The sequence below is a fragment of the Sinocyclocheilus rhinocerous genome, unplaced genomic scaffold (assembly GCF_001515625.1).
Source record: "Sinocyclocheilus rhinocerous isolate Xijiao unplaced genomic scaffold, SAMN03320098_v1.1 scaffold1912, whole genome shotgun sequence".
In the NCBI taxonomy this organism is placed as follows: Eukaryota; Metazoa; Chordata; class Actinopteri; order Cypriniformes; family Cyprinidae; genus Sinocyclocheilus; species Sinocyclocheilus rhinocerous.
Window position 1 is genome coordinate 149,855 of NW_015634463.1, and position 15,722 is coordinate 165,576.

The 15,722-nt window shown below is 36.8% G+C and overlaps 1 protein-coding gene across 1 annotated transcript in view; it reads right to left on the minus strand.

The window, feature by feature from the left end:
• Positions 1–1,543: 1,543 nt before the first annotated feature.
• Positions 1,544–15,722, minus strand: part of LOC107745587 (zinc finger CCCH domain-containing protein 7A) — a 21,498-nt gene continuing 7,319 nt past the window's right edge. The window contains exons 5-23 of the mRNA XM_016559482.1: positions 14,663–14,821; positions 14,505–14,585; positions 14,299–14,352; positions 14,185–14,224; positions 11,756–12,063; positions 11,425–11,668; positions 10,336–10,373; positions 10,076–10,247; positions 9,803–9,961; positions 9,517–9,722; positions 9,100–9,200; positions 7,707–7,888; positions 7,554–7,624; positions 7,337–7,473; positions 6,905–7,010; positions 6,665–6,773; positions 4,160–4,290; positions 2,562–2,725; positions 1,544–2,474 (exon numbers count right to left, since the gene is read on the minus strand). Of these exons, the coding sequence (XP_016414968.1) occupies positions 2,285–2,474; positions 2,562–2,725; positions 4,160–4,290; positions 6,665–6,773; positions 6,905–7,010; positions 7,337–7,473; positions 7,554–7,624; positions 7,707–7,888; positions 9,100–9,200; positions 9,517–9,722; positions 9,803–9,961; positions 10,076–10,247; positions 10,336–10,373; positions 11,425–11,668; positions 11,756–12,063; positions 14,185–14,224; positions 14,299–14,352; positions 14,505–14,585; positions 14,663–14,821 (2,652 nt within the window). The 3' untranslated portion in view covers positions 1,544–2,284. The remainder of the gene's footprint in view (positions 2,475–2,561; positions 2,726–4,159; positions 4,291–6,664; positions 6,774–6,904; positions 7,011–7,336; positions 7,474–7,553; positions 7,625–7,706; positions 7,889–9,099; positions 9,201–9,516; positions 9,723–9,802; positions 9,962–10,075; positions 10,248–10,335; positions 10,374–11,424; positions 11,669–11,755; positions 12,064–14,184; positions 14,225–14,298; positions 14,353–14,504; positions 14,586–14,662; positions 14,822–15,722) is intronic.

Sequence of the window (15,722 nt, forward strand, 5' to 3'; positions counted from 1 at the left end):
TTATATTAATTTAAACAATTATTATCAAACAATTATATTCATTTAGTAACATAAATATATCTTAGTGTAGGCTATATCTTTAGAGTTTTATAATTCATTATCTTCTTTTCTGTTTGGCTTTGGTTTAAACAAAGAGCAGAAGGGCTTATTGAAAAAGGCAAATTCATTCTCTGCCAGCAGGTGGCGCTTTTCGCAAGGAATATAGCCGTTTCCCCAGTAACCGCAGTAAACAAAGCAGAGCAGCGCCTGACTTTGAAACTTGCAGCGCTCATATTTAATCAATTAAATAGCCTTTTGAAGTGTAAACTATATCTCATTATACATGTAAATATACATTTACATGTATATTAAATTTTTTTCACTGGAGCACCACCTGAGTAGTCTTCTCCCATTGTTTCCTTCCCGCGGTACTACCTGCGCAGACATCAATAGCGTCACTGGGCTGTAGGTTGCCAAGTTGAGGGGACAAATGGGTTGAAATTTGTATTTTTAAATTTTTTTTTAATAAGATTAAAAATACGGGAGAAATACGGGAAAATATTTAAATGGGATGATAGCGGGATAGAATGGTAAAATACGGGAGAATCCCGGGAAAAACGGGAGGGTTGACAGGTACGGTGTGCGTGTGTGTTGAATTTCTCTCTCTGATAAAATTATTTACCCATTAAACTGTGGCATTAAATGCCAGTACGAAAATCAATATGATGTAATAGAAGAATAATGCACACATATATGCATTGCATATGGCAAATATATATATATTTTTTCTGAAATAATTTTTATTCTTCATATTACTTGTATGACGGGCTATTTAATTGAATAAGTCTGAATGAAAACTTATGTAAAGTAAGATCTGGGGGTTCGCACATTCCGACACGCGCACGTGATTGGGCAGAACGCGAAGCTTCGTTTTTCGTTGATCACGTGATTCTCTGAAAACAATACGCGCTCCGGCACAGAGCTGCGTACTCGATACGCGCTTTGAAGCGTCTGTGTCATTTAAGTAACATCACTAGCATCTAACAAGTTCAGACGAAGGCAAACCACAGTATGTGCAGTGCAGAACTGTGAAGGTCACACATTTCTAAGCATGTGTGCAGTGCACACTCTATTCATCAGTATTGTTTGAAGGTTAGTTTACCAAATAGTTTTTGCAACTTGTGCATCAATAAAGCCTTTTATTTGGAAAGACAATTAAAATAGTTGATCTACTTTTTACTTTAATAAAAAAATGGGATTGGTAAAATAAAAAAAACAGTAATTTGTGAAATATTACAGTTAAAAGCAACTTTTCTATTTGAATATATTTTAAAATTCAATTTATTCCTGTGATGCAAGGCTGAAAATTCAGCATCATTCATTACTCCAGTCTTCAGCATCACATGATCCTTTAGAAATCATTCTAATATTAATATGACTTATTTGAAATAGAAATCATGGTAACAATATTTTACTGTCACGTGACTGCTTTGATTAACTAAACACATACTTGCTGAATGAATATATATATATATATATAGCATATACCAGTTTCATTAGATCAAATAAGCGTTTAAAATCAAATAATCATTACAGGGAATGCACAGCAGATCCAACCCATAAAGCATTTATTAAGATACAGAGATGCAGCTGGCAGGTCATCGCCTATTCTACACGTCTTGACATATAATTCGCCAACAGCATGCCAATTCCTCTTTTCAATTTTCATTAATACACACACTGTTATGGTAGTAATTCCCTACAGTTTTGCTTTCAGGAACTATGGAAACTGAAAAGAAGACGACTTTGTGTTTACGTAGGTCCATATATAACACCAACAGGCATTAACACAGCAACCACACAACATAGTAATTCGGTGTGGATGAAGAACAACAGAGATTCAGGACCCAACATTCCAAAACAGATCGCAGTTAAGAAAAAAGAAAAAAAAAAGGGTGGGAATGACACAGGAATCTCAGATGCGCCATTTCTTGCCATACGTATACTGCACTTCTGCTTTGGGTTTCAAGAGCAAAAGCCAGTTCCTGAAAAGTGATCCGCTGTTTGCTATTTAATAAAAGAAACATAAAAGGCGATGGTGCGTTTATTTTTTAACCGGTGATAAAAGCAACAAAGCCGTGATTACTCTGAACACAAGGCCAGCTCTGTGCTTTCCGTGAAAACCCAGAAGGAGGATGTCCTCCTCCTCCAGAGAGCCACGCCACACTCACCTGATTCAATACTGAACTCAAGACATCATCGTTCCAAAACACCCTGCATTAACAGATTCAGATGAATTAAAACATTACTTAATATCTTTAAGCAGAAAACTATATTTGCCAAAGTCGTTATCATTTGGTGCTATCAAGTGATCTTTTCTGGCTTTGGCAAGTTTCATCAAAAGGAATTCTCTTCTGTCCTTCCATTCCTTCAGCTCCTCATCTCCATGTGCCAGCTTACAAAGCTCCTCCTCCGTGCAGGTGCCCTTGAGGAACCTGGAGCGAATCGAAACCAATCCGTTAGCGACAGCTGTTAACTGTTAATGAGATACGAGTAGCGTCATACATTAGCGTTAGACTGACCGTTCGCAAACTCTGAAGGTTCCTGTGGGGAAGCGATACTGCCAGCAGTTCTGATCGTCTTCAGAGTTGAACACTCGTTCTTTGTGCTTCTCAGAGGTGATATGCTGCTGCCACTGCTTATCACTGTTGCAGTTCTTCCCACACAACCAGCAATGGTTGCCAGCCTGATGAAACAGCATTTAGACGTTATGAGGAATGTATTTATGAAAAAAAGATCTGTGTGAGAATGAATTGTGGTGTTCAGTCACTTTCAGAAAAGAAAATGTGTAAAAATATGCAGCAAGTTACTACAGAATTCTTATATATACACACATCGATGATATATTATACACCTTCACAGATAAAGATTTTGAGATGAAATATGTTCAGTGAAACTGAAAGATTGAAGACTTGAGAGAAACTCTAATACAACCATTATAAAGTATGGGGTCTACGAAATTCTTTAATGTTTTTGAAAGAAGTTCTTTAAAACAAGTTTTCTATTTGAATATATGTGATGTATGTAATTTATTAATGTGATGTAAAGCTGAATTTTCAGCATCATTACTCCAGTCTTCAGTGTCACATGATCTTCAGAAATCATTCTAATGTGCTGATTTGCTGCTCAAGAAACATTTATTATCATATTATTATCAATGGTGAAAATTGTGCTGCTTAATATTTTTGCGGAAACGATGCATTTTTCTTCCAGGATTATTTGATAAACAGAAAGTTCAAAAGAACAATGTATTTGAAACAAATCTTTTGTAACATTAATTAATCAAAAGTGACAGTAAAGGAAATAATATGCAATTGCCAAATAAAAAATTTCATAAAATCTTGCTGATCGCAAATTTCTGAATGACAGTGTATATTTATACTTTTTTTTTTATAATGAATTCTATTAGTCATTAAAAAATGATTATATAAACGCTTATCCATGAACATTCAAATATAGATGAAAACTTCATAAATCATGTACTATAATGTAGCAAATGTTATATTAATAAAAATTAATATAAATCATTAATGTGCCACTCACAAACCACCTCATGTCCCCCCGCCCCAGAGTCTGTATGCTGTAATTTACTTATGAATATTAATTGCATTTTGTGACATTGGGCCCAGTAGGCCGAACTCACTGCCGATGTTGAGTGTGTGCTAATCAGTTGGTGAACTAACACGATTCATGAATATTTATTAAGTTATGACGCAATGCTCCTAATAAGGTTACCAAGCAATTCTAGTATGACACAATTAGTATTTCGCTCACTATACTCTACCTCATAAATTTTACATACAGGACGCGTTTAGTGTTTAAACAGCTAGAGGGAGCACAACGCACTGGAACACATTGCAGAGGTCGAGATGCATTTTTAAGCTGAACTATTTTTACTTGAAACACCAAACTGAAAATAGAGAGACGCAGCAGAACAGAGAAAAACATGCAAACGTGAGATAAAAGAGCGCTGAGTGTATGTGCCGTTCTTGACGGTCAGCGTGTTGCAATTTCCTTCCCTACATGTACAGGACACTCCCAGATAGACCAAGGTTGTGTCAGAGTAAGACGAGCGTGATCATGATGTGTGGAAATATGGATGCTGCTCAAGTTTCCATACCACTTCCTCAGCATAGTCCGTGGGCATATGAATCTGTTTGCCATTCTCTCGGGTAGCGCTGCTGCTCTCCTCGCTCCAGCCCGGCTTCTGAGACTGCAGCCACATTTCATACAGCTGCTCCATGTCTGCAACTACATACACACAAACATAAACGAAAGTGATGCACGATAAATCAGTCACTACATCAGTATCTGTAAGCACTGAGGGCCAGCTGTTCAAAAAGTTCAGAATCGATCAGAATTATCTATATTTGGAAATCCCATGTTTTGCTATCCATGATCAGGTAATCCATCTTCTCTGCTGTTTTTTCCAAAGCAAAATTGGATCAGATCACAATAATCCAGATACACAGTTTTTCAGATGACAAAATCTGGATTACTAGTGCTCTATGGAGCTCTTAAAGGGACATGGTGATGGAAAAAATATGAGATGGAAAAGAAAAAATTGCATTAAAAAAAAAACAAATAAAAACATTTGACATTAAATATAATATTTCTGTTTGCTATTGACAGCTGATTAGTTTATGGCACCAAAATCTCTTTTTAATTTACTGTAGGCTACTAAAAGGCTTAAGAGGTAGCCTCCTAATGTCTACCTGTCTTATGTATGTGTGTGTATATATATATATATATATATATATATATATATATATGTGTGTGTGTGTGTGTGTGTGTGTGTGTATGCATATTACAAATGTTGTATTTTTGAACCGGTTTAAAAGTTTTAGTACATTTTTGTTCCTGAAATCCACCCTTCAATTAGGATCAGTATAATCCTGATGTTTTTTGGATCAAAGGTATCCCAATGTTACGATAAAGTTTTGAACACAAACTGTTTATTTGATCCTGATCAAAACCAAGATTGGATTTTGTGATCTAATGCATTTTCAGAATCCTTTTTTTCCCCAAGATTTGAACCCATCCGACAGCCGAAATCTAAATCTAATTACTTTTGAACTACTGGCCATGGGTGATTATACGAGTCAATCTATTGAAGCATTTGAGAACTTAAGGCTTGAGCCTAGTCCCAGACTAAAATGCATGTCTGAGCTGTTTTGTCTCAAGATGCACACCAGTAATGTTTTTTCTAAAGAACGTTTATAAAAGATAATTAAATGTCCTAATTGAACTATGGCCTAAACCTGGCTTAGTCTAATATATATGTGTGTGTGTGTGTGTATGTGTGTATGTGCATGCATATTACAAATGTTGTATTTTTGAACCGGTTTAAAAGTTTTAGTACATTTTTGTTCCTGAAATCCACCCTTCAATTAGGATCAGTATAATCCTGATGTTTTTTGGATCAAAGGTATCCCAATGTTACGATAAAGTTTTGAACACAAACTGTTTATTTGATCCTGATCAAAACCAAGATTGGATTTTGTGATCTAATGCATTTTCAGAATCCTTTTTTTCCCCAAGATTTGAACCCATCCGACAGCCGAAATCTAAATCTAATTACTTTTGAACTACTGGCCATGGGTGATTATACGAGTCAATCTATTGAAGCATTTGAGAACTTAAGGCTTGAGCCTAGTCCCAGACTAAAATGCATGTCTGAGCTGTTTTGTCTCAAGATGCACACCAGTAATGTTTTTTCTAAAGAACGTTTATAAAAGATAATTAAATGTCCTAATTGAACTATGGCCTAAACCTGGCTTAGTCTAAGCCCTGACTGTGAAACCAGGCCAATATCTACACTTCAAAAAAAAAAAAGTAGGGGTCAGTGGAAATTCATAGTTTTTTCAATGAGAACAAAACCTGAACTGAGATGGATGAACAATTTGTACTGTATAAAGCGCTGTATAAAAAGGTGACCAAAATCCACAGTAAAGACATTTACATTTTTGTCTCCACAAACATATTAAGCAGCACAACTGTTTTCAAGAGTGATAATAAGAAATGTTTCTTGAGTAGTAAATCAGCATATTAGAATGATTTCTGAAGAATCATGTGAAAATTCAGCTTTGCATCACAGGAATTAAAGGGTTAGTTCACCCAAAAATGAAAATTTTCATTTTTGGGTGAACTAACCCTTTAAATTTAAAATAAAAATAAAATTAAAATAGAAAACCGACATTTTAATAAGGTTTCACAACATTACAGTTTTTACTGTATTTATGATATTTAAAAAAATGCAGCCTTGGTGACCATTAAAGACTTCTTTCATAAACACTATAAAATCGTACTGACCACAAGCTTGAACAGTAGTGTATGTATAAGCTCACAGCCACTGGGCTGTTGTTTAATATTGTCTGATGTCAACAGAACAGGAAAGATGTTTAGGAGGAAGAGCAAGTTAGATTATCTTGATTAAACATTACTTTAAACAAACAAACATAGTACATTATAATCCTGCTCATTGTATTGATTGTCATCATCTGAAAATAATGACCAATAAAGCTAAAGCAAAACGTACACACTGAACAACGCTTCTGTAATCAAATTGAACAGAATGTATTGTCCCTAAATAATTGTCATGCACTCAAATGCAAAGTGAACTTACTATTGTTATCTTTCATGAAGGTCCATAGATCTCTCTCCTCTGTGCTGTGAGCAAAGGTGCAGTTTCCAATATACTGACACTTTTTGCCAGCTGCCACATGCAAACAAATCTGCAAACATCCACGAATAACAATTATTCAAGAGACAGTGGCGATATTTACGAACCAACAATTTCTTCTTATAATGAAAAAAAAAAAAAAAAAGCCAGTTTTTTAGCATGAAATAAAAATATTAAACTTACGTCAAACTGAGCAGGAATAGGCTTTTTGGTTGGGAGAGGTCGAACTGTAGTCCACTTTTTCCGTTCAACAGAACTAACCAGAACCACCCGTCTCTCTTTAGACCAACTGGTCAACAGAAAGTGACAAATTATGAGATATTATCAGAATACTAAACTTAAAATTGCAGTTTTGTTAAAGGATGTTCACCCAAAAATTCTGTCTTAATTTATTCAAATGGTATGACTATTTCTACCATGACACAAAGGGACATTTTTGAAGAATGTACTGGCCATTTTTACCTATAAAATGAAAGTGGATTCACATTCTTCTATTCACTTTCATAATCACTTATCCTTTAGTGTTCCACGAAAGAAGGTTGTGTGGGTTTGATACAAAATTAGAGTAAATGATGACAGAATTTTCATTTTTGGATACATATGAGCTGGACTCACGGATGACGGGCCTTTGCACTGCAGTACTTCTTGTTTTTGTCTGGCTCGCTGACTTGGCCGTTCCTCCAACATTGAGCACATACAAACTGCATCTTCAGGTTAGCTGGACCAAATCTGCGCAGGGTCGGTGAAAGCTCCTATGGGATTGGCATAATAATATCATAAGACATCTCTCACAGGTATACACCATCTATCAGTATGCATGTATAAATTCTACCTGGGCATGAACAGCAGCATCCATATTCCAATATTTCTGTGACTCCTGGCCAATACCTTCATGTGTGATACCTGAAACAAACCAACACAACAGTTAAGCGTTTCCTGTCAGCCTTCATGTCGGATAACTCACGAGTCCCGAGCGGTAGCTCACCTCGTTCACTCTGCATCATCCATACTTTGAGCTCGATGAGGCTGTGGGCATAAAAGCAAAAATCCTCTCGCTGGCAGCCGTACCGCACCTCATGCCTACACAGATCCATCTGGCAATGAGGGATGTATGGACGGATTTTGGAGTACCTGATTGTTTTGTCCCTTAAATAGTGTACAAGGCACCTGAGAAATAAAAAGTGTTAGTGTTAATTCCACATTACTAAGAAAAAAAAAGGTCTTACCTAGGGCCAGGCGATATAGAAAAAATTGCAAATGTCACCACTACATGGCTCTCTGGAAGGCTTTATGCAAAAATATTTGACCCAATAAAAATAATGACTGCTAAATTCAGGTCAGGTGACAAGGCTGCTAGTCACTTCGAAAAGACACGCTAGTTGAGAGTTTCGTCAAAGCTGACTAAAAGTGATTGAGGATGGATAATTTCAACGAACTTGATGAACCCGTGATATCTTCTTCGGGGGGTAAAAGGGAAAAAAAACTGAAACTTTTTCACGGAACCTTGCTAAAGCAGCATGTTACAGTGGTGAGGGTAAAGCTCCCTGTATTGCGTGTAATCACAACAACAAAGTTTGTCAGGCGTCTACACTGTCAGCTGAGGAGATTACAAAGATTAACCGAGTGTTATTTGCTTTTGCTAATAAACTATCTTTTAATATATATATGTTAAAAACATACTTTCAATGAACTTTAATTTTGTAAGTTACCTGTATTTTTTTGTGTTATTATTACTTAATCAAAACAATCCAACTACAGTTTGATTGATATTACTTGGAATAATATAAATAATTATTCCACAATAAAAATAAAAAAAAACATGATTTATGAAAATTAATAAAAACCGTTATCCGTTTTTGCTAATGAACTCTTCATATGTTGTAGTGTATTTGCTCTGAAATGGCTTTCATGGGTGAGAAACCATCACATACATAAAAATAATAAAATTTTTAATTGCTTAATAAAATGTAACAATAATATATCATTTTATTTTAACTTTGATTATAAAGAAAAAACTGTTTGACTTAGTATTTTTATCCTTAATAGCATATTACTATTTTATTACATAATAGTACATTATAATAAACACATATGTATTATTTTAATAGTATACTTATACTAAAATAACTGATCTTTTTAATAGAATATTATTTACTGAAATAGCTTGCGGAAATCAGTCTGTCATAAGACTCTCATACAAGTCATGACAATGTGTGGGTGTGAAGCTGACCTACTGACACAACAAAAAGACACTGAATATATCGCCCAGCCCTGATCTGGCCAGATGTAATCATTAATTCAGACCAACGACATTCACTGCAAAGCATGAATCTGCACATTTAGTGTCTGGACATGTCTTCACAAGAAGAGATGCTTACTTCTTTTCCTCAAACGCATGCTTTGTCACTGGGTGAGAGCATAGACCGGGGTTGTCCTTATTGGTTTTGCTGATTATTCGGGGTTTGTGATCAAAGCACACCTACAGACCAAGTCACACATGTTAGGTATTTATACAGCTTCTTTAAACTTTAAACCAACGCAAATTTCAGCAATGAAGAAAAACAAACAGTGAAATGAAAAATCCTTTCTTTGAAAACCGGTCATTCAAGTTCAATGATGAAATGAAAGGTGTGTTAAAGACACACAGTCAGCTGCTAAAAAACAAATCTTCAACAGGAAAAAGGGCTAACTCATAAACATTATTTATTTTGGTCAGCTGACCTTCAGGTGTATCATGGATTAGTTATTAATTCCAGCTACAATAAGCAAGCCATTCAAACAATGGCACACTTTACCTCACAGAGGAACATAAATATCCCATGGTGCTCCTGTAAGATTTTGGGCACGGTCAAATTGATCTTAGGTTTAGACCCATAAGGATCACACAGATTTTCCCTACAGATGAAGCCTTTGCGTTCTAGCGTCCACACGTCAATTTCCTCTTGGCAATAAGCAAAGGTACAATGGCCAAGATACTGACATTCTTGTCCCATCGCTACATCTATAAAGCAGAATTTTTGAGTATTTTAGTAAATCTGTGACACCGTAAAATAAAGCCTCAAAGGAGATCACTGCAATTACCTTTGCAAATATAATAAGGCCCCATGTACTGGTTTTTAGTGGGCCTTGGGCGAATAAACTTCCATGTTGGAAGTTCAGAATGTTTGGTTCTTCCCAAAAGCAAATCTTTTTTGCATTTGTGGTCCTCTGGATGGTAAGCGTAATCCAGCACTCCAGGTCCTGTAAATACAATCAGGTGATAAAGAACCTTATGCAAAACCACAATGTTTGCATCATTAAACGTCATACGCTGGAATCGTTGCCTAGCAACATTCCTGCATGACTGCCGCTTACCAGTTTTAATGTAGCAAGAGGAACAGGCCTGTTTAAATTCATGGGTATCAGCAAGTGGGTTCTTGGCAAGGTCTTGTTGCGGTGGATAATCCTGCACAAATGTCCCATCGGATGTGCTGAAACCCATGCCGATGGGTGGAATGTTTGGCACTGACATGTCGCTATTACTCAGCTGAAAAAGCAAATAACTGAGATTAACCAAACAGCACAGCTAAATGTTCAGGAAAATGTTTATTGTATTGATGTAAATTAACTCTTACCAGCATAAAATGATGCTGGCTAAATGGTTTATCTGGTCCTTAAGGAATTAAAAAACAAAAGGGAAATCAGAAATGAGCACAAAAAAAAAAAAACATACAGTAGCAGCAGGGTCCAAAACTAACGTTTGTCAAGAGCCAAATTTGATTATTACATTTAAAAAGCACTACACAGCACAACATAGGATCTACAATATAATACATTATTAAAGTTCGTTCATTCATTGAATGACACAATGACCCATGCAATTCATCACTAATATTCCAGGAAACGTGTTCAATAATTTCACACTGCTGGGTAACAAATATTTATGGCTGGTACATTATCTTAATTCACTCAGCATTTTTAGGTGAGGCAAATGGCTAATTTTGGACCCTGGTTGCAAGTATGTTGAGACAGCTAAAGTCCAAAGTATACTTCTGTATTGATACATCCACTTGCAGTGTATGTATACAGCTTTTTTAACATGTACGCCATTTGAGAACATGTGGAGAGGCGCTCGACACATATAAATTAAAAAGTTTCATTTGTGTCCAGTGCACTGCACTTTTTCTCTCTAGAAGTTATAAGCCATTAAAATGTCTTTGTACTATTTTATACTAGATTTCAACACGGGCATCTATTGTTGTTGCGTCTCCAGTAGTTTGTTGTTGTTCTGCCCTCTCAGTTTCTTTTTTCTATTGCGAAACAGCAGGCACTTTGTCGACAAAATTAGTGCAACACATTTGGCTGCACATGTACTAAGCGGTTGAATATGAGCATAAGAGCATAAGTATATGAGCATATTGAATATTGCATTACACGCACTGTATGCATCCCCTAGCACAGTGGTTCTCAAACCTGTCCTGGAGTACCCCCAGCCCTGCACATTTTGTATGTCTCCCTCATCGATCACACCTGATTCAACTCATGAGCTCATTAGTGGAGACTGTAAGATCTGAAGTGGGTGTGTCAGACATAGGGATACATACAAAATGTGCAATGCTGGGGGTACTTCATGGAGAGGTTTGAGAACCACTGCCCTAGCATATGTACAAAAACCAAAGTATATTTTGGGATTAAGATGAGACGAGCCATGATGAGCAACGCACCTGTCGGAGACTCTGAAATTGACAAACTATCCAATGAATCCAGAGGTGATGAAAATGTGTCCAGACCAAGAGAATACGATGAAATTGGCTTGTGATACAGTACGGGCAAATTGACTGTGCAATGTGGAGCCATACTCAAAAACGGATGGCTCAGGTGGGAAGGCATGAGCAAAGAACTCTGTATAGAACTACTGACGGCAATACTGGTCGGTAAAGGAATAGGTCCCTCCACTGTGGGAATATCCTGGGTGAAAAGAAAAAGACAAACATTAACATGATCACTTGTATGCACTCAAATCACAAGCAGAAATGCGGTCCTCCTCAAGCTTACCAAAGAAGACTCAGGAGGACTTGCTCTGTCCAACAGCTCATCCAGATCATCCCCGATAATATCTGTATCATAGTCCAAGTGGGTGTCTGGTACTGCGTAAGAGTCATTAGGCCTGGTTCCATTAACCAGAGGCATATGTATGGGCATGGGAACAGGCTCTGGATTATTGGTATCAACCGGGACGACCGGTGGTGAGATGACACCGACAAGAGGCTTAGCCTCTACTTCTTCCATCTCATTTACTGTATAACACAATGGCATGCTGACTGGTACCGTGCCGCCCATACCCTGCATATACTGGCCCACTTCTATGGAGACAAGGAGGCTTTAATGAGCTGACTTATTCAAAGATGTATTATATACATTGTAGGGTTGGGCGATGTCTATCAAATTTGTCTACAATGTCTACAGTGAAACATCGCGATGGACGATGACGTTGGGGAGGGAGGAATGTTTGTCATCAGAAATATCCGCTGATGTCAACGCACATCATCTGCGTGCAGCCCAATTTTTGTGACCGTGCGGACGGTCCGCGTACAACAGAGCAGGCACGAGGTGAATGTTGAGAGAGTGAGTCAAGTAGGTGATACTGCACGTGTGTCAAGCTCATCTGGGGTTGAGTTTACTTTAAAAGCTGTGTGGACGTGGCTGAGCGCGAGAGGGAACAAAACATGGAAAGTGAGGTTTACCCAGGCCTAAGGAGTGATGCGGAGCAGACGTCAGAGGATTAAAAACTGAATTATTATTAGGCTATTTTAATTTTATTGTAATATATTTATTATCCAACACACACGATCTGACCCGCATGTTCTAGCCTATTTTATCCAATTTAAATAATTTCGAATTTTGTTTTTAGTTTGTGTAAAACATTTAGCCTATACAGGGTTCGTACACATTTTTACCAATAAATTTCCATGACTTTTCCATGACTTTTGAGACAATATTCATGACCTAAATGTTCCATTATTTTACAATAAGAATAAAAATCTGTTCAAATTATCATATAGTTCGTTTGCCATTTTTGCACAATAAAATCCTTACTGTTTAAATTGTGTTCATTGAACTGTTTTGAATGTAATTTGTATTGTGTGATCGGAAACAACTTCATTATGTTATTATTACGGAATCAGAAAAAAACAACTATTTGAAGTAACTGTGCGGAAATTGAAAGAATGCATTGCACTGGGCGATATAGTGTGATTAAGATGTTTTTTTGCAGGTGGGGTTGCGGGGAATCACGATGCCGGCTCAACATCGTGATGTCTGTCAGCCATCGACAACAGATGATGGCATCGTTTATCAGACCAACCCCTAAAACATTAGCATTCAGAAGCGTTGAAAGAAGTCTCTTATGCTTACCAAGGCTGTATTTGTTTGATCAAAAATACAGTAAAAATGGCAAATTTGTGAAATATTACTACAATATAAAATAACGGTTTTCAATTTTAATATTTTAAAATGTAATTTATTTCTGTGGTTGCAAAGCTGAATTTTCAGCATCATTATTCCAGTCTCCAGTGTCACATGATCTTCAGAAATCATTCTAATATACTGATTTGGTGCTCAGGAAACAATTCTTGTTATCAATAATGAAAACAGTTGTGCTGCTTAATATTTTTAAATATATGATATCATCTCAATTTTATTTTCTGGATTTTTAATAAAAATAAGTTTATTTGAAATGGAAATCTTTTGTAACAAATGTCTTTACTGTCACTTTTGATCAATTTAAAGCATCTTTGCTGAATAAAAGTATTAAAGGTGCACTAATCAATATTTGAAAAAACACTTGAGCACAGTGTGGGTCCCAGTCCCAAAACACACTCGCAGCCAATCAGCAGTAAGGGGCGTGTCTAGTAATGATAGGGAAAAGAGCGCTCAGGTTTGATATTAGCAGATCGACTATAGATACCGAGAGATGGCAGAAGAAAGAAAAAAAAAAACAAAGGAAAATTTCGGAGGAACAAAACATTAAAAAGAAGGGTTACGATCGGGCAAGAGGTAGGACCCGCGTAAGTTTTGGAGCAGAGCAGCTTTCCAGCGGTGGAGAGGACTCGAGGAGCGGAAGGGAATCGGACGGCGAGGTTCCTTTGTTTCTTCTTGATCGGTGAGTTGTGTTGATTTTGCTTTGTTTCACACAACTAGTCTGTGTTGGCGTTTGCTTGAACATGCTGCGGCCGGCAGGCATAACAGATTCTGCCATCGTCACTGCCAGGATTGTGTACGTACGTGTGGGGCGGAGTTATCAAAATAGGGGTGCGGTTCTGTTGGGTATGGGCGTGTTTGTTTTGGTGCTTTCAAATATCAACATCATTTGGCAAAATTTGCTTAGTGCACCTTTAACTTCCTTATTTTTTTTTAAAAATGTACTGATACCTACACTTTTGAACAGTAGTACACATTACTCATGGTAGTATACACTAACTTACCCATTTCAATATCCTCTACGGAGGCAGAGCTCTGAGAATGCTGTTAAAAAATAAAGCAGCTCAGTAGGGTTGCTGAAATTCATTTTAAACACACACACATATCCAGCATCTTACCTTATCATTACCCGCTCCTGATAGACTTGAACCAGGCAAAACATTTAAGGCAGGCTGATTTCAGGAAAAAACAAAAAACAAACAAACAAACAAAAAAGACAGGTCAGGGACAAATAACTACAGATTATGAGCTTTATTTTCCCTGGCACACTTATAACCAATTATTCTAACTAAATACTTTTTCCCCAATTATCTAATTTATTTACCTTGCTTCTGACATAAGCCTTACGGATTTTCAATCCCAACATTCCGGCAAGCTCCTGGGTCATTTCAATCACATGAGTATCCTGCAAGGCAAATGAAACATGAAGAACCAAGGAATGTAAAAAGGCTTGATTAAAAGCTAAGAGTAAAGTGCTCTGACCTGAGGCACTGCCATGGAGCATTTAGCAACCACCTCATAAGCCTCTTGATATCTTCCCATTTCTTTTAGACATCGAGCTTTCCGGTAAAGTGCTCTGTAGTTGCTTTCATTGAGTTGAAGAGCTTTTTCAGAGTCCTCTAGAGCTTGATCGTGCAGTCCCTGCATCAATAACCACAAACACATTACAGTGAGTTTAAAAACACTGCATGGAAATACACTGCTTACTTGTACATTTCCATTCAAAAGCTTGGGTTTTAATATTTTTAAAAGAATTATCTTATGCTCAGCAAGGCTAAGATAATTACACTTTAAAATAGTTTTCTACTGCAACAGGGCTCCAGACTAACATTTGAGAGCAGTGGCACCAGCGCCACTAATGGCGCTTTTCCACTGCATGGTACGGCACGGTACGGTTCACTTCTGGGTTCCACTCCACTGGGTACAGTACATGGTACTTTTTTTAGTACCACCTCGGTTGAGGTTCCAAGTGAACCGTATGTATATATTCCACTCTTATTAAATGTACCATTATTCTTTTATGGAACTGACCAACTTCAGTGATTATGTTTGATTTGGTAGCAAATTGAAGAAAAGTTTGTTTTTCAAGGCACTGTGACTTTTCTTATTTCATACACAACACACAAAAGTGTAAAATTCTGACTAAATCTGATTTCTTGATGATTTGATATTTTATAATAGTGATTTTATCATTTCAAAATATAGAGAAAAGGTAGAAATTAATGACTAATAAGCCAATAAGTGCTCCTCTGCTGCAGTCAACTGGTTATAACTGTGATTTGATGTATTTTTTAAATTTTACATAAGTGTTTGTTTACCACAAAGTATATTTTGGTCATCCCATTAAAAATAACATTCAAACTGGATAATTTTAGAGCTTTAAAGTGTTGGAAATAGTTGTGTTAAATGCTTGAAAGTCATTGAAAAGTGCTTGAATTGCTCTCTCAAAAGGTAGTACAAACCCTGAAATTGATGTAATGCATTCGACTATTTCTACCACAACACCACGGTTACAGTTACCACAATTGATGAGCCACCACCA